Here is a 17,917-nt window from a genome sequence, read left to right on the forward strand (position 1 = left end):
AATACCGCAAATCTCCCGCAGACCCTCTTACCTACACGGGAGGGTGGGGACTCTTCCCGACCGGCGTCCTGGTTGACCAATACCTGACCCAGATCACGCGAGTCAGCCAGTGCCTGCGGAGCAGGGCTAGAACGGGGCGGGGCATGGTTGCTAGGGCCGAGCCGTGGGGTGCCGCGAGAGGCTCCGAGAGAGACTCGGCGGTTGCTAGGACGGGAGGTCACAGAGCGCCGCTCAGGGATTGGGCAGCGACGGGAGAGGTGGGTGGTGATTGGGCGGCGCCCGGGAAGCTCCTGGGTGAGGCGCGGGCGCGCGAGCGGGAGTTCCGGCGGAGGCCCGTGCTGAGGGCTGGCGCCTTCACCATGGCTTCGGCTGAGCTGGACTACACCATCGAGATCCCGGATCCGCCCTGCTGGAGCCAGGGTATGGAAGGACGGTCGGGTCCAGTCGTGGGGAGGTAACCTAACGAGTCTGTGGGTCGCAAGCACAGCTGTGGCTCCGCCCCTCTCGGAGCCCCGCCCTCTCGCGACCCGCCCCCTCACGGGGTCCCGCAGGTCCTAGACTTGGTCGGGCCCACAGAGCCCCACCCCCGTGCAAGCCCCGCCCCCGGAGTGGTCTCCGCGTCCGAGCCCCGCCCCTTCGCTGCGGCCTCGGCTCCGTTGGGGGCTTTTTCTGCCTTTTCAGTTGGAGCTGTCAGGTCCGTGCCCTCGTTTCTCTCCTCGCAGCTGAAGGCTTCCGAGGGCAGGGGCTGTCCTGATTCCTTTGGGCTCAGGCTTCCCACTTCCAGCCTCTCTTCGGCGGTTGTGGCTAGGGGACCCACCATTATTTTCCACCCACTGTTTTCGCGGCGGTCCTTGTAGAAGCCCGGGACACGGGACTCATCCCTCCCACTCTCCTTGGCAGGGGTGAACCGAGCGGTGTCTGCCGCCAGGTAGAAGTCGGTTCAGATCCTTTGCAAAACGAGGCTACCGATAGTAACCTCCCTTCCAGGGCTGTTGGTTGCACAACTGAGGTAATTTGTGTAAAGGACCCAGCATAGTGCCTGACCCAGCAGTGCCTGGCATGGAGTAAATATAATGATTAGCATTACTCCTCTCTAGGGTCGTATCATTAAAGACAGTCGTGTGGGAGACTCCACAAAATGAGTAGCCTGTAGAGCAGGCCTGCAAGGAGAGTTGGATTGGGGGCCCAGAGAATGGAAAGTTTGGCCCCGACAGGGAATTATCATAGAGGAGGCTTAAGGTACTGAGCCCAGCATGTCTCTCCCTGCTGTAGTTCACTTGGCCTTTCCGCCCTCCAGTCTCACTGCCAGCAGCTCAGCCTCTGGTATGGCTACCACAGTGATCTTCCTTAATAGAGAGGTTTACTCTTATCACCGGTCTGCCTAAAACCCTTCCGTGGCTCCTTATTGCCCTCAGGCTAAATCAAGTTCAGGTTCCCTAACGTGGCATTCAAAGTCCTTCGCAGTTTAGCAGCCCTTGCTTATCTCTTTGATCGTTGTGTCCTTCCACTGTTCAATTTGCGTTTTATGTTCTGGCAACCCAAACTGCTTGTGATTCTCCACACACTTCTTGCTTCTCCGCCTTTGCTCCTGCTGTTTCCTCTGTCTGGAATGCCCTTTCCCCTCTGCTGCCCCACACTGCCCCCTCACTTGTCCTTGTCCGGTTCGTCATTGAAGGCTTAGCTCAGATGTTGCCTCCTTCAGGAGAGCCTCCCCAACCCCTTCCCATTGCATCTTGTGTTATTGGTTGGGGTCTAGGAGGAGAGGGCAGCCCCTAGGCTCCCACAGGACAGATGGCCCTAGACCAATTCTTTTGCCTTAGAGCTGGGTATGGTGGCAGTGGGCTCTTGGGCTTATGGATGTAAAAATGCTTTTGAAAAGTTTTGGCCTCAGGGGGAGATGAAGCCAGTTAATATTATTGCCCATGGAGAGCCACCAGCTGCAAAGGGCTGGAGCTGCCCACCGTGTGGATAGGAGGGCAGATGTTCTCTCTCAGCCCAGGTGGGCAGCCTGGTGGTTTTGGTTTGCCATTCACTTCTACCTCCTACTGGTTTTATGGCGTTGGCAAGTTACTGAACCTTCTTGAGCCTCGGATTCCTCCACTGTAAAATGGGAATTATAATAGTGCCTACTTCACGGGATTGTGAGGGTTTACAAGACAGGGACTGGATGTGTGTGCCTGGCGTGTCGGTGCATCTCCTCTGCCTGTGGCTCCCCTCACTGCTTCAGGAGGCGGGGTCCTAGAATTGGAAGAAACCTCAGGGGGCCATTTAGTCCTACCAGCATGAGGGTATTCTGTTGCTTCCAGACCTTTCTCTGACAGTATGCTTCCTCCCAAACATCCTGGCCTGCTGTAGGTAACTGGGATTGTTAGAAAGCACTTCCTTTTCTTGAGCCACAATAGGCCTTCCTGTGGTTTCTGTTTTCAGTTCAGCATTTGCTGTGTCCTGGCCGCCAGTTAGTTGCTGGTGCCTCAGAAGTGACTCACGCACAGGTTTCATTCAGGGAGCTGTGGTTTTCAGGACGGGTGAGGATTTATAAGCAGGTGGTTTCACAATGATGTGGTAACTGCAGGACTAGAGGGTCGGGGTGGGTGGGTGCAACACAGCAAGATAATCTGTCTTCCTCTCTCTTCAAGAGGTCGGCTCCTGCCTTCCACACATCTCTGTTCTCCAAGAGAAATACCTCTAGGGCCGTCCATCAGCTGTCCTTCCTCTGATGTGGTTCTAAGAACCTCCTCCATCTGATTGCTTCTCTGGATTGGCTTTAGTTCATCATGCCTTTCCCTCTCAAAGCGCATGCCCCAGAGCTGAGCTGGAGGTTGTAGCATCCCTCAGTGGGAGATAACAGCACCGTGATCCCTTGAATCTGTTTCCCATCTGCAGAGAGCTCCCTCCAGGCTGACATGGCTTCACGTGGGGATAGCCTGTGGGGATCCTGGAGATTGTCTTTCTTTTGCATTTGCTGTTTAATGGTGGAGAAGTATGTAGGACAATCATGTTTGGTTTCTGGAATTTCTTTCCCCCATATTTGAACATCAAAACTGCAGTGCCCAGCACCTGCTGTGAGTTGACAGGCAAGCAGCTGCTGCTGGCATATCAGTTACCCAGTTACCTAGAAGGAAGCTGCGGGTCTGGGGTCGTTGAGAGCCCGGGCTGGGCAGCCTAGGATCCTTCTGCTGGGAATCCCACCAGCCAGTATCTGTGACTGCCCATGCTGGGAGAATAGTCAGCCTGCGCCTTCGCTGAAGCCGATCCCTTGACCTGGAATCTCCCTGCTTCCTTCTCTGACCAGTGATCCCCTTCCCCTCCTAATACTCTGCTCCCACCTCATTTCCTTGGGGAAGGTTCTGTTCTCCTGACTCCCATAGCAGGGATCCCTGTTGTAGTGCTTTTGATGGTTTTGCTCACTGTTGCTAGGGCCTGCCAAGGAGGAGGTGCCAAATGAGCTGAATGGAGTCACTTGGCAGGTCTGTGGGCCCGAGCCAGAGATGCCCTGACATCCCAGGCTGAGGCTACGCTACCCCTTCTCCCATCCAGAGAATGGTCAGCCAAGTCCTGCCCCAGGGCCCCGCTTTGGCTTGCTGGCAGGCTAGGAGGCCTTCTTAACAGCACTGTATTGCTCTCATGTTCAGTAAATATTTTCAGAAATAATTGATTCACAGGGTCTGGATAAGGGGCTTCCTCTTAGAGTACAAGGAAGGCCTTTGGAGGTCACAGAGAGGGGAAGTGACGGGTTTATTGTGAGCCCATGTTTTATTGTGAACCTGCTCTTCTCCTAAGCATTCGCCAAAAAAAAAAAAAAAAAAAAAAGGTGGGGAAAGAAAAAAAGGCCACTTAATCTTCAGGAAGCTTTCACTGGCACCTGGGAAATAGTTTGGAGTGGTTTTTTTTTTTTAAGATTTTATTTATTTATTTGAGAGAGAGAAAGAGAGAGAGAGCATGAGAGGGGGGAGGGTCAGAGGGAGAAGCAGACTCCGCGCCGAGCAGGGAGCCCGATGCGGGACTCGATCCCAGGACTCCAGGATCATGACCTGAGCCAAAGGCAGTCGCTTAACCAATTGAGCCACCCAGGCGCCCCTGGAGTGGTTTTGAACACCGTGGTGGGCCCCAGTGGTTGTGGTGGGCTTCTTGGAGAAGAGTGGCCCAAGCTGGACCTAGAGCTTCACAGGGCTGATGGGTAGATGGTGAGCAAAGAAAGTGCAGAAGGGCACTGGAGGTGGGGGGACTGAGGTGGTCCCACAGAGCTGTCACACCAGAGAGGCCTTAGAAGCCCAGGTGAAGAGTGAGTTGGGACTTCAAACTCCCCTTGCCTGTGGGGCCCCCTGTTTTTTTTTTCTTTTTAAATAGAGGAGTTTAATTTACAGGCATACCTTGTTTTATTGTGCTTTGCTTTACTGCACTTCGCAGATGTGCTTTTTTTTTTTTTTTTTACAGATTGAAGGTTTGTGGCAACCTTGCATCAAGCAAGTCTATAGGTGCCATTTTTCCAACAGCATTTGCTCACTTCGTGTCTCTGTGTCATATTTTGGTAATTCTCACAATATTTCAAACTTTTCCATTAGGATTATATTTTTTATGGTGATCTGTGATCAGTGATCTTTGATGTTACTATTTTCATTGTTTTGGGGTGCCACGAGCCCCACCTATCTGACAGTGAACTTAATTGATGATTGTTGTGTGTGTTCTCACTGCTCCACTGACCATTCCATCTTCTCTCTGCCTCCCCTTGGGCTTCCCTATTCCCTGAGACACAGTATTGATATCAGGCCAGTTAGTAACCCTACAGTGGCTTCTAAGTGTTCAAGTGAAAGGAAGAATCACAAGTCTCTCACTTTAAATCAAAAGCTAGAAATGATTAAGCTTATTAAGGAAGGATTGTGGAAAGCTGAGAGAGGCCGAACATTAGTCCTCATGTACCAGACAGCCAAGTTGCGAAGGCAAAGGCAATGTTCTTGAAGGAAATCAAAAGTGCTACTCCAGTGAACATATGAATGATAAAAAGACAACTTTACTGCTGATATGGAGAAAGTTTGAGTGGTCTGGGTAGAAGACCAAACATTCCCTTAAGCCAAAGCCTAATCCAGAGCAAGGCCCTCACTCTTTTCAATTCTTTGAAGGCCAAGAGAGGGGAGGAAGCTGCAGAAGAAAAGCTGGAAGCTGGCAGAGGTGGGTTCATGAGGTTAGAGGAAAGAAGCCGTCTCCATAGCGTAAAAGCATAAGGTGAAGCAGCAAGTTATGGTGTAGAAACCACCGCAAAGTTATCCAGAAGAATTGGCTAAAATAATCCATGAACGTGGCTACACTAAACAACAGATTTTCAATGTAGATGAGACAGTCTTATATTGGAAGAAGATGTGATTTAGGACTTTCATAGCTAGAGAGGAGAAGTCAATGCCTAGCCTCAAATCTTCTAAGGACAGGCTGACTCTATTGCTAGAAGCTAAGGCAGCTGGTGACTCTAAGTTGAAGGCAGTGCTCATTTACCATTCTGAAAATTCTAGGACCCTTAAGAATTATGATAAATCTACTCTGCCTATGCTTTATAAATTGAACAGCAAAGCCCGGATGACAGCACATCTTTTACACCATGGTTTACTGAATAGTTTAAGCCCACTGTTGAGACCTTCTGCTCAGAAAAAAAGATTCTTTTCAAAATATTTCTGCTCATTGACAATGTACCTGGTCACCCAAGGGCTCTGATGGAGATGTATGATGAGATTAATGTTGTTTTCATGCCTGCTAATACAACATCTATTCTGCAGCCCATAGATCAAGGAATGATTTCAACTTTCAAGTCCTGTAATTTAAGAAATACATTTCTTAAGGCTATAACTGCCACAGAGTGATTCCTCTGATGGACCTAGGCAAAGTAAATTGAAAACCTTCTGGAAAGGAATCTCTATTCTAGGTGCCATTAAGAATATTTGTGATTCATGGGAAGAGGTCAAAATAGCAACATTAACAGGACTTTGGAAGAAGTTGATTCCAACCCTCGTGGGTGACTTTGAGGGGTTCAACACTTTAGTGGAGGTGGTAGCTGCAAGAAAGAGCAAGAGAACCAGAATTAGAATTGGAGCCTGAAGATGGGGCTGAATTGCTGCCATCTCATGATAAAACCTGAACAGATGAGGAGTTACATCTTACGGATGAACAAAGAAAGTGGTTCCTTGAGATGGAATTTACTCCCAGTGAAGATGCTGTGAAGATTGGAAATAACAACAGAGGATTTTAGGATATTCTATAAACTTAGTTGCTAAAGCAGCTGCAGGGTTTGAGAGGATTGACTCCCAATTTGGAAACAAGTTCTGCTGTGGGTAAAATGCTGTCAAACTGCATCACATGCTACAGGGAAATCATTTCTGAAAGGAAGAGTCAGTCAGTGTGGCAAACTTTCTTTTCTTATTTTAAGAAATCACCACAGCCACCCCAGCCTTCAGCATCCACCACCATGATCAGGCAGTGGCCGTCAACATCGAGGCCAGACCCTCCACCAACACAAAGATTATGACTTGCTGAAAGCTCAGATGATGGTTAGCATTTTTTAGCAATAATGTATTTTCTTTAAAGATTTTATTTATTTATTTGTCAGAGGGAGAGATAGAGAGCACAAGCAGGGGGAGCGGCGGGCAGAGGGAGAGGGAGAAGCAGGCTCCCTGCCGAGGAAGGAGCCGATGCGGGACTCGATCCCAGGACCCTGGGGTCATGACCTGAGCTGAAGGCAGATGCTTAACCGACTGAGCCACCCAGGTGTCCCAAGCAATAATGTATTTTTTTTTAAGATTTTATTTATTTATTTGGGAGAGAGAGACAATGAGAGATAGCATGAGAGGGAAGAGGGTCAGAGGGAGAAGCAGACTCCCCGCTGAGCAGGGAGCCCAATGTGGGACTCGATCCCGGGACTCCAGGATCATGACCTGAGCCGAAGGCAGTTGCTTAACCAACTGAGCCACCCAGGCACCCAGCAATAATGTATTTTTAAAAAGATTTTATTTTTTAATTTTTTTAAGTAAACCACACCCAATGTGGGGCTTGAACCCACAACCCCGAGATCAAGGGTCACATGCTCTACTGAATGAGCCAGCCAGGAGCCCCAGCAATAAAGTGTTTTTAAGTTAAGGTATGTACATTGTTTTTTTAGACAATGCTAGCACATACTTAATTGACTACAGTATAGTGAAAACATATGTATGCACTGGGAAACCAAAAAATTTATTTGACTCACTTTATTATGATATTCACTTTTTTGGGGTTGTCTGGGAACAAGCCCACAGTATCTCCAAGGTATGCCTATATTTTTTGGAATCACAGTCTCTTTCACACATTAATAAAACCCCTTTCTGATATGTCTGCTCTATACCAGGTGCTGTGCTAGGCTCTAGATTTGAGATCCAGACCTGGTGGACCCTATACAGGTCTCCTTTCTCTGAGCTCACCAGGGCTTCTCTTGCTCTTCTTCTGTTGAACATGTCCTGCCAGGAGCATCTATTATTAATGGCAACCGCCTTGTGAAGGAGGGAGAGGTCTTACTCCATTTTACATACGAGGAACAGAAACTCCAGGGAGCTGAGGTATCTTCCCCCAAGTTATCCCAGATTTCAACTCCAGAGTTCCACTCCTCAGCTAGTACATGCAGATTCCTGTTGCCATTAGGAAGTGTTGCTTGAATACGGTTCCATTTCTAGGACACAATTAAGGACACACACAAAGAAAGAGGTGTCCAATAGAGTCCTTTTATAATAGCAAAAATTGGAAATATCATGTCCAATAATGGGAGATTGGTCACCACAAATTATGAAATATTCTACAGTCGCTCCGTAGCCACTAAAAAGAGTGATGTAGAAATATATAAGCTGACAGGGAGGGAGGTTCACAATATGTTGCTAAATGGAAGAAAGCAGATTACAAGACAGTGGGATTCCAATTTTATTAGACATTCATTTTCTCCTTTTCTACAGGACACATGTGCTGCTCGTGAAGAAATAGTATCTTGGGTTCATTGAACTCTTTATTTGTGCCAGGTACCATGCTAAGCCCTCGACAGACATTATCTTATTTAATCTATATATTAATAGCCCCATTTTACAGATAAGGAAATTGAAGTTTAGGGAGCTTGTGCAAGGTCTATTTCGTAGTTACTCATGGTGAGCCAGAGATTTGGACTCAGATAAGGATTTGTTTTATTTTTATTTTTGTAAAGATTTTTTTAATTTATTTTTTAAAAATAATTTATTTATTCATTTGAGAGAGCAATAATGAGAGAGAGAGAGCACATGAGAGGGGGGAGGGTCAGAGGGAGAAGCAGACTCCCTGCTGAGCAGGGAGCCGGATGCGGGACTCGATTCCAGGACTCCGGGATCATGACCTGAGCCAAAGGCAGCTGCTTAACCAACTGAGCCACCCAGGCGCCCCAAGTTTTTATTTTAATTCCAGTTAGTTAACATACAGTGTAACATTAATTTCAGGTATACAATATAATGTAACACTTCCATACAGCACCCAGTGCTCATCATCATGACTGGTGCACTCCTCAATCCCCATCACCTGTTTCACCCATCCCCCCCACCCCCCCGCCGGGCCCCCAGCATCAGTTTGTTCTCTGTCCTTAAGAGTCTGTTTTGGTTTGTCTCCCTGTCTTGAATTCAGATATGGTTTTATAAAGTATGTACTCTTAAGATACTGTGCTACTTTCCTAGGCTCTTATTTCAAAAAGTTAAAAAAAAAAGGAAATTTTTAAATAAAGTAATTTAAATATGTAAATATGGGAACTGTGGAGCCCCTGGCTGGCTCAGTTGGTAGAGCGTGTGATTCTTGAACTTGGGGTCGTGAGTTTGAGCCCATGTTGGGGGTAGAGTTTACTTAAAAAAAAGAAAAAATACCGGAACTAGATATGTGAGAGTCTAGAAAGTTTTTCTGGGGAGTAGAAGAAACTGAGGATCCTTTTATTCTTTGCATTTTAAAAAGAAAACAGATTCTTTGCATTTTGATTCTGGCTTACAGATAAAAAGCACATATTGTGCCATAGACCCTTATGCCTCGTCAGCCTTCCCTTTGTCTTCTTCACATGCCCCTGGGATATACATAATCTAATTTATGCTTTAGTTTTATGACTGGAACTGTTGTACAATATATGTGTCTGTAATTCTTCTGTTATTGGTGTCAGTATTATTTTGTTGAGAAATTCTAGAGGACAGGGAGCCTGTGAAATTAAATTGTTTTGTGGGTGCTCAAGAATCACGAGGGTTGAGAAGAATACTTCTGCCTTACCAAGGGGCTAAAATAACATTTTAACTCTCCTTGCAAAAGTGATACATGTTGATTTTAGAAAATGGGTAAAAAAAATAACAAAAAAGCAATTGCTTTTAGTCCCAGAAATAATTGCTATTAATATTGGATGTGTTTTTTCTATGCGTAAATATGTGTGTGTATGTGTATATACATAAATATATATGCACCTATAAATATATGTACATATTCCATTGTATATGCTGCTTTTCAACATGCTTTTTCACTTAATGTATTACTACTAATTTTTTAAAAGATTTTAAAGTAATCTCTGTACCCACCATGGGACTTGAACTTACAACATCAAGGTCAAGAATCACATGCTCTACAGACTGAGCAAGCCAGGCAACCCTATTATTATTAATTTTTAAAAATAATAGCATTATTGAGATATAATTCACATACCACAAAACTCACCCTTTTAAAGCTGTACAATTCGTTGTTTTTTAGTATATTCGCAGAATGGTGCAACCATCACCACTAACTCCAGAACATTTCCATCACCTCCGAAGAAACCCTATACCCATTAGTAGTCACTCCCCATTCCCCCCTCCCTTTGGCTCCTGGGAACCGCTACTCTGCTTCTTTATGGATTTACCTATTCTGCACGTTTCCTATAAATGGAATCATGCAATATGTAGTTTTTTGTGGCTGTCTTCTTTTACTCAGCAGAGATCTTCAAGGTTACTCCGTGTTGTAGCCTGTGTCAGTACTTCACTGCTTTTTTATGACCAAATGGTATTTCGTTGTATGGGATATACCACATTATTGATAGGCATTTGGATTGTTTCTACGTGGTGGCTCTTGTGAATATTTGTGGCTATGAAGATTTGTGTACAGGTTTTTGTGTGGACACATGCTTTCACTTCTCTTAGGTGTGTGATGACGTAGGAGTAGAAGTGCTGGGTCCTGTGGTAACTTGCTGTTTAGTGTTTTTTTAGGAACTGCCAAACCGGTTTCCAAACTGGCTGCACCTTTTTGCGTTCTTACTGGTAGTGTACGAAGGTCTAATTTCTCCACATCCTCATCAACACTTGTTACTATCTGACTTTTTGATTATAGCCATCCTAGTGGGTATAACGTGGGATCTCATTGTGGTTTTTATTTTCATTTCCCTAATGACTATGATGTTGAGCATCTTTTCATGTGCTTATTGGTCATTCGTCTGTCTTCTTTGGAGAAATGTGTATTCAGATCCTTTGCCCATCTTAATCGGGTTGTTTGTCTTTTTATTGTTGAATTGTAAGAGGTTTTTTAGTATATGCCAGATACAAGCCCCCTATCAGATATATGATTTACAAATATTTCCTCCCATTGTGGGGGTTGTTGTTTTCACTTTTTAAAAAAATATTTTGTTGCTTTTTTTTTTAAGATTTTATTAATTTATTTTACAGAGACACAGCAAGAGAGGGAACACAAGCAGGGGGAGTGGGAGAGGGAGAAGCAGGCTTCCCGCTGAGCAGGGAGCCCGATGTGGGGCTCGATCCCAGGACACCGGGATCATGACCTGACCTGAAGGCAGACGCTTAACGCCTGAGCCACCCAGGCACCCCTATTTTCACTTTTTTGATGGTGTCCTCTGAAGTACAAATGTTTTTAATTTTGATGAAATCCCAATTTATCTTTTTTTTTTTTTTTTAATTCCTTGCACTTTTGGTCATGTCCAAGAAACCATTGCCTAATGCCAGGCCACAAAGATTTACTCCTGTGTTTTCTTTCTAAGGGTTTTATGGTTTTAGCTCTTACACGTATGTCTCTAGTTTGCTTCATGTGTTATCAAATATTTCCATATGATTAAACATTTTTTTTTCCGGAGCGCCTGGGTGGCTCAGTCGTTAAGCGTCTGCCTTCGGCTCAGGTCGTGATCCCAGGGTCCTGGGATCGAGTCCCACATCGGGCTCTGTGCTCAGCGGGAAGCCTGCTTCTCCCTCTCCCACTCCCCCTGCTTGTGTTCCCTCTCTTGCTGTGTCTCTCTCTGTCAAATAAATAAATAAATCTTAAACATTTTTTTTTCTTCGAGTGAAATTGCTGTGTCAAAGATGGCATGTTTTTGAGACCTTTAATCCATGTTCCAAAATTACTCTTGTCCCTGCCCTTTCCCTCCCCCTTCCTACCTGTCTTCCACTGTTGGGGTTCAGGCCTGTGCCTTCTCTTGCCTTGCATGTTACAGCAGCCTCCTCCCTGTTCCTAATGGACACTGCCCGGCAGTATGGGAAGCTCAGACATGGTGATGGTGGGCGCCGTGGCGGTACAGCCGAGGGGCATCTAACCCAGTCTGGCGATTGGGAGTGGGGGATGAGAAGGGGTTGCAGGAGCCCTCAGGGGAGGCTTCCTGGAAGTGAACAGTGAGTGGACTCAGGCGGTGGAGTGGGCATTAGCCAAGCCATAAACATGAAGCATCAGCACACTGGCCAGGTGGCTCCCCACTAGGGAGTGCGCGTGAGGTCCTGGAGGTGAGGGCAGGGTGGCATGCTGGTCCAGAGAGATGGATGCTGGCTCTGCCACTTCCTGACTGCATGGTCTTGGGGAGAGGAACTTACTCTCTTTGTGTTTTAGTTTTCTCATCTGTAAAATGGGAACAATAGTAACGAACTCCGGGAATGGTTGCAGGACCCAGTGAGGCAGCATACGATGGGGCCCTGGCTGGGGGGGCCGGTCCCTGAGGAGGAGGCGAAAGATGTCAGAATTGGATCTGTTGATGGACAAAGGCAGCTACGTGTACACGTTTGGAGCTGAGGTGGTAGAGATTTGGTTCAGCCTGGGGGCTTGGGTTTTGTTACCCAGGGTGCCAGCTGGGGCAGTTTTTACAAGCTGGTCTCTAGACCTCTTGGGTTTGGATTCCAGTTTCACTGCTTATTAGTTGTGTGACCTTGAGCCAGTTATCTATTATCTCTGTGCCTTAGTTGTTCATCAGCAAAATGAGAATAGTAATAGTACATTGTTCACGAGAGTGTTGTAAAGATTAAATGAGTTCATCCATAAAGTGCTTAGAACAGTGCCTGCCACATAATACTTTTTCCTGTTACCATTACTGGTTTTCTTGGCTCTGGGAAAGAGGGGGATTAAGAGCTGGAAGGAGATGTGGACTTCAGAGAGGGTTGTGATGGCTTACAGAGTGGATTTGATTGCCGGCACCGGGTCATGGGAAGTCTTGGAGCATAAATGAGAGACGGAGCCAGTGCCCGAGCCTTGCCCCTGAGGCGCAGCAGCCGGAGGCCCTGAGATGTCAGCCACAGGAGGAACGAGGGTGATGTGGCCGGTGGGGTAAGCATAAAAAGGACAGGGGCTTTTATAAGAGGATGGAGGAATCGTGATGTGGATGTGGCAATAAATAACGATAGCCATAAGAATTACTTTTATTACTCTGGAAAGGGCAATGGGGAGCAAGAAGAATGCTAGCTCTTTCTCCTTGGATCCATCTTTCACTCTGCAGCCACGTGTTCATTCCAGCACGTTTCTCCTGCGCGCCTGAATGGGCCAGCTACGGGGCTGGGTGCTGGGTGGGGGCGGGGGGTGATAAACATGCTGCACTCAGTGCCTGCCTTCACAGAGCCTGCTGGCTAAAGGGAGAGACAGACATTAAATCCTCGTGCAAGTCATTAATCAATACAGATTGGATCCCGCCACTTCCCCAATTCCAGGATCATCATTTGCTCTCTCTGTTGCAACGGAATAAAATTCCAACTCCTACGCATGGCTTGAAAGGCCCTGCAGGATCGCGCCCCAGTGCTACTCTCAGCAGCACTTGCAACCACTCCTGCTCCTCACCGCAGCTTCTAGTCCCCCAGGACTGCTTGCTGGGCCTGAAACCAACCCCAGCATCTCCAGAGCCTCCTGTCCCCCACTCATGGCCTCTTTCCTCCTGGCATGTTCCTACTGGGGCTCCAGGGCAGCGCAGCAAGTCGCCAGCACTCTCAGCCACGTTGCCAGAGCACTTTGGACTTTCTGGGTTGTAGCACTTGAAATATAGAATCAGAAGGGGCAGCATGGCTCCGGTGGGAGGAGGTCAGGATGAAGGCTGAAGTTAGGAATGGGTAGAGAGAGTGGGGCCCCAGGAGGAGATTGTGTTGGGGGGAATGGGAGATGCCCCCGGGCAGGAAGAGCAGCTGCGGGCTCGGCGGGGTTGGGGGGGGGCAGCCTCGGCTGGAGTGGAGGGGCCAGTTCCCTCCGACGACGAGCGATTCCGAAAGGTTGGGCTCTGGGAGTGGGCAGTGTGTTCAGGGTATCCACATTCTGAGAGCTTCTTCATGGAAATGCCTCTCTGGGGAAGAGTCATTCCTACCTGAGTTGGTGAAGCCACGGGTGCTGTAAAACCTGGTGGAGCAGAAGGGAGTTTTGAGACCAGGGGCAGATCAGAGGCCCAGCAGAAGCTGTTCGAACCTTCCTCAATTGGGAATGCACCATCACTGCTGGTGGGGGCTGGCCTTCACTTCAGGAGGCCACCAGGGGGTGTGGCGTCCCTTGGCTGCCTTCTCTGTGTTTGAGAGAAATGTCAAAGCCCTTTGCTGTGTCTTGGTGGGCACAGGAGGGGACCGCTGTAGGCTGGGGGAGGGGAGCCTATGCTCAGACAGCTGCACAGAGGTAAGGGAGCCTCCCTGGGGCAGGTCTCAGAAATCTAGTTCCTGGATCTCAAGAGATTCACAGGCAGGTCCAAATGGGTGGCTGTTGATTGTTCCCCCCGAGGCTGCTGTGGCCCGAGCTTCATGGGCAGTCCTCATCCCCAGCAGGGTTGGTCATGGGCCCCGGGGTGGCCCAGATGCCTTTCCGCCAGAAGGGCAGGGGATGGGACACCAGGCCAGGAAAGGCGGTGTGAATATTTGGAGTGGCCCGCGTTAGGTCTGTAGGGCCATCTCCCTCACCAGAGGCCAGGCCAGCATCAGGGGAGCCTGGGTGTGCTGGGACTGAGGCGCAGGCTGAGTTGCAGCACAGCCTGGGATCCCCCTGGGGGCGGGCAGTTAATCTCTGAAGGCCAGAGTCACCACTGCTGGAGAGCAGGAACATTGAACTTTTCAATCACATTAATTTCTACAGGAAATTGTTGTCTTCCTTTTGTCCAAAGGTTAGTGATTTATATTTACCATCCTCTTAACTAGCCTTGAAATTTACTGTTGCCCGGTCAACACCGGCATCCATAAATCTCGAGGTGGCAGCTGAATAGAGCCAAGTGGCTTGATACTTGGTAGGGCACACCCTGGCCCTTGCGGGAGGGTGGATAACTAGTAATGGACAGTCCCTGCACCGAAGTCCCCTTGAGTGCGTGGGTCCTTACTCGGCAGGGGAAATGAGATGAGGTCTGACCAACAAGGTTGCAGGGAAGCCTCTTAGAAAGTAGCCATGGAGGAGGCAGCTGGCCTGTGCCTTGGCACATCGCTGCAGGAGACATGCTTCTAGTTGGGGATGGTGCTGGTGGCACAGAAGGTCTCAAGTGGCTTAGTTAGGATGGGGAGCAGGGGCCAAATTCCCAGCTGTACCCTTTCTGTGTGACCTTAGGCCACTGTCTTAACCACTCTGTGCCTCAGTGTCGTCATCGGCAATAATATTCCTCATAGTGTTGTTATGAGCATTAAGTCTCAGGAAATAAATATTGGCGATGATTATTCTCTGGCAGGACTGGGTGGGTGGTTTGGTGTGGTCCCTCAGAGTCTGCTCTACCTCCCTGTTGGCACTGTCCATTTTTCCTTTTAAGATCTCCTTCCTCCAACTGCTTGTGAAATTAGAATAGGGCTGGCAAATTTTTTCTCTGAAGGGCCATAAGTAATTTAGGCTTTGCAAACCATAGCGTCTCTGTTGCCATGAGTCAACTCTGCTGTTTTATCATGAAAGCAGCTATACAATAAGTAAATGAATGAGCGTGGCTGTGTTCCAATAAAACTTTATTGTGGACTGTCAAACTTAAATTTCATAGAACTCTCATGTGTCACAAAATATTAGTTCTTTTGATTTTTTTAGAAAAACCATTATTCTTTTTAGCGTGCAGTTCATACAAAACCAGACCGTGGGCCAGATTTGGCCCATGGCTTGTAGTTTGCTGACCTCTGGATTAGAAGGTGAAATTGCATGGAGAAAGTTCTCACTTTTCTCGCCTGGGCTGTCTTTGAGTTACGAAAGAAAGGTGCCCTCATGTGGGTTTTTGCAGTGACCCTGCATTGCCTCCTGAGAGGCCTAAATGCCACTTCTGCGGCGGGATAGAGGAGGGAGCTCCGTGGGAACCTGAGGCACAGGGGTTGGCAGGATATGCCGAGGTCTGGCACCTGTTGGTTCCCTGCCTACCACTAGATTGGCTTTGCATTGGCCAGTCACCCTCACCCCACATGCCGGCTCCAGTGCTGACAGTCCCACCATGTCTGTGTTCCAGAGAACAGCGCCAACCACAGCGGGAAGGAGGTGGGGTCTCGACAGCCTTTGGTGATTCTCTTGGGCTGGGGTGGCTGCACCGACAAGAACCTTGCCAAGTACAGCGCCATCTACCACAAAAGGGTGAGTACTGCAGGCTTGTGGACACCCAGCGCCCGGGGTGCAGCTGGCCGCTCTGGGGGGCACTCGGCCTTGGCTGCTCTCATCGCTGGGCTCCAGCGACCGCTGACCTCCAGTGTGACAGGCCCGGCTCTGAGAACAGCCTGTGAGGAAGACGCTGGGCTCATGGGGACTTTGGCAGGATTATCCCTCCTTTGCCGCCAGCTCTGTGGCCGGGTCTGTCTCCTTCAGCCCCCCAACCTGCTTCCCCTTCCTTCCTCCCCAAACCCCACGGTGGGCAGCCCAGCCCTGATGTGCTCCCAGCTGGGGAGTCGGCCCAGACCTCCAGGCTGTTGTTGCCCGGATGGGCAGCAAGAGCCTGGGCCGAGCGTGCTGGGCATGGTGAGTACTCCCAGGGTGTTCTCCTTTTCTGACCAGGTGAGTTTCTGTCTTAGGGTTGACCATGGCACCTTCGCATTCCCATAGTAGGAGGGCCTCTTGGAAAAGCGATTCAGGCTGGAGGTTTTCTGGCTTCTTCTTAGGCGTTGGATGTGGAGCTTGTGGTAACTGGAGAGAGCCTTAGGAGGGCCTGGTTATATTTTAGAAGCCCCTTTCACATCTTTGGCCTCTGGCCTGGCCCTGCCCTCCTCAGCAGGAAGATGCCAGTACAGGCAGCCCTGGTTGCCACCTGGAAGCCCTGGGCTGAGGAGGAGCGGAGGTCTCCCGGGAGAAAGACCAGCCAACACCCCCAGCCCCTCGCCGCAGCCTCCCTCCGCTGGCCTCCGTCTGCACTGGGCCTGAACGGTGTGTGGCCCTGGAATGGGAGAAGGGTTGGGGGGAAAATGTCGTCCTGAGCTTGAGGCCTTACCCCAACCAAGAAGGCTGGTCCTCTGGCGTCGCCTTTTACGGATAGCTCTGCAGCTAGTTTCGGCCACTTCTGAATTCCACTCACTGGGCCAGGCCTGTTTTGTCTGGCTTCTCCATGGGACTGAGATCCCTGAGGGCAGGCAGAAGAATAGGAATAGGTGAGTGTGGCCAGAACAGAGAATGAAAGAAAGGGCAAGTGTCCAGAGAGGAGGCTGGGAGGGGTCCTGAGGGGAACTGAGGCAGGGGTGTGGGGTTAGATTCCAGGGAAGGCAGCGGGGTTGAGTGGGCAGGGCTGGCGGAGGGGTCCTCTGGGAAGAGGAGAGGGTGGAGACAGGATGGGTGTGGAGGAAAAAATGTTCCAACTCCAAACTCCTGATACTTGATGATTGAAAGGAAAGTCAGAATACCATACCTCCACCTAGAGATGACCTCTCTTTACTCGTACGTGCCCATCCTTTCAGCTTTTCTCTGTGTGTAGCTTTTCTTAACCTAATGAGATCTACTGAATATACTTTTTTTTTTAATGAAGATTTTATTTATTTGTCAGAGAGAGAGAGAGAGAGAGACAGAGAGCACAAGCAGGGGGAGCGGCAGGCAGAAGGAGAAGCAGACCTTCCCGCTGAGCAGGGAGCCCGATGCGGGACTCGATCCCAGGACCCTGGGATCAGAACCTGAGCCGAAGGCAGACGCTTAACGACTGAGCCACCCAGGTGTCCCAGCTTTTGAATATATGTTTTGCATCCTGCTTTTTTTCAGATCATGATCTCCACTTTGCTTAATCTGTTTTCATCTCCTTGGGTTCCCAGTCCTTGTTCAGATTCTCTCACAGTCTCCAACACGTCCTTTATAGCTGATTTGCCCAAACCAGGATCCAATCCAGGATGACCCATTGCGTATAGTTACTTTGTTCCTTAAGGCTCTTTTATTTTTTTTTTAAGATTTTATTTTTAAGTAATCTCCACCCAATGTGGGGCTACCAGAGAATATATCTAGGAGTGCAGGAAAGTAGGATGGGCACTAAGAGGCGTCGTGGGATTTGGCCATTTGGGAGAGCGTGGGTGACCTTGGTGAGAGCAGTGCAGGGGAGGCAGTGGGAGGGCACGAGGTGGAGAGGGCAGGTGGCAAAAAGATTGTCTAGGAAGGTGGAGAGAGGGTGGGATAGAGTTAGAGGGGAACACAGTGTAATGGCAGAGGCTTTTTATGATTTTCTTTATTTGAGAGAGAGTACGTGGGTATGGGGGGAGGAGGGTCAGAGGGAGAGGAGGGAGAGTCTTTTTTTTTTTTAAGATTTTATTTATTTATTTATTTGACAGAG

The 17,917-nt window shown here is 48.7% G+C and overlaps 2 protein-coding genes across 7 annotated transcripts in view; one reads left to right on the forward strand and one right to left on the reverse strand.

Moving 5' to 3' along the window:
• Window positions 1-217, reverse strand: part of ARMH1 (armadillo like helical domain containing 1) — a 51,451-nt gene extending 51,234 nt beyond the window's left edge. For all 3 annotated transcript variants that reach the window (XM_025856503.2, XM_025856505.2, XM_025856504.2), the window contains exon 1: window positions 32-217. The gene's annotated coding sequence lies outside the window, so the exon portion shown is untranslated. The remainder of the gene's footprint in view (window positions 1-31) is intronic.
• TMEM53 (transmembrane protein 53) overlaps window positions 144-17,917 on the forward strand; it is a 21,781-nt gene continuing 4,007 nt past the window's right edge. The window contains exons 1-3 of one of the 4 annotated variants that reach the window (XM_073902719.1): window positions 292-420; window positions 4,435-4,528; window positions 15,638-15,759. Coding sequence is in view for 1 of the 4 variants with exons in the window: in XM_025856507.2 (XP_025712292.1) it covers window positions 144-420; window positions 15,638-15,759 (399 nt within the window). In the remaining 3 variants the exon portion in view is untranslated. Of the gene's footprint in view, window positions 421-4,434; window positions 4,529-12,396; window positions 12,547-15,637; window positions 15,760-17,917 lie in introns of all 4 variants that reach the window. The other 3 variants (XM_025856508.2, XM_025856507.2, XM_073902721.1) reach the window with 3 other exon arrangements.

This window comes from Callorhinus ursinus, unplaced genomic scaffold, assembly GCF_003265705.2.
Source record: "Callorhinus ursinus isolate GAN/ISIS: 27379988/994484 unplaced genomic scaffold, GSC_fseal_2.0 scaffold18, whole genome shotgun sequence".
Taxonomy (NCBI): Eukaryota; Metazoa; Chordata; class Mammalia; order Carnivora; family Otariidae; genus Callorhinus; species Callorhinus ursinus.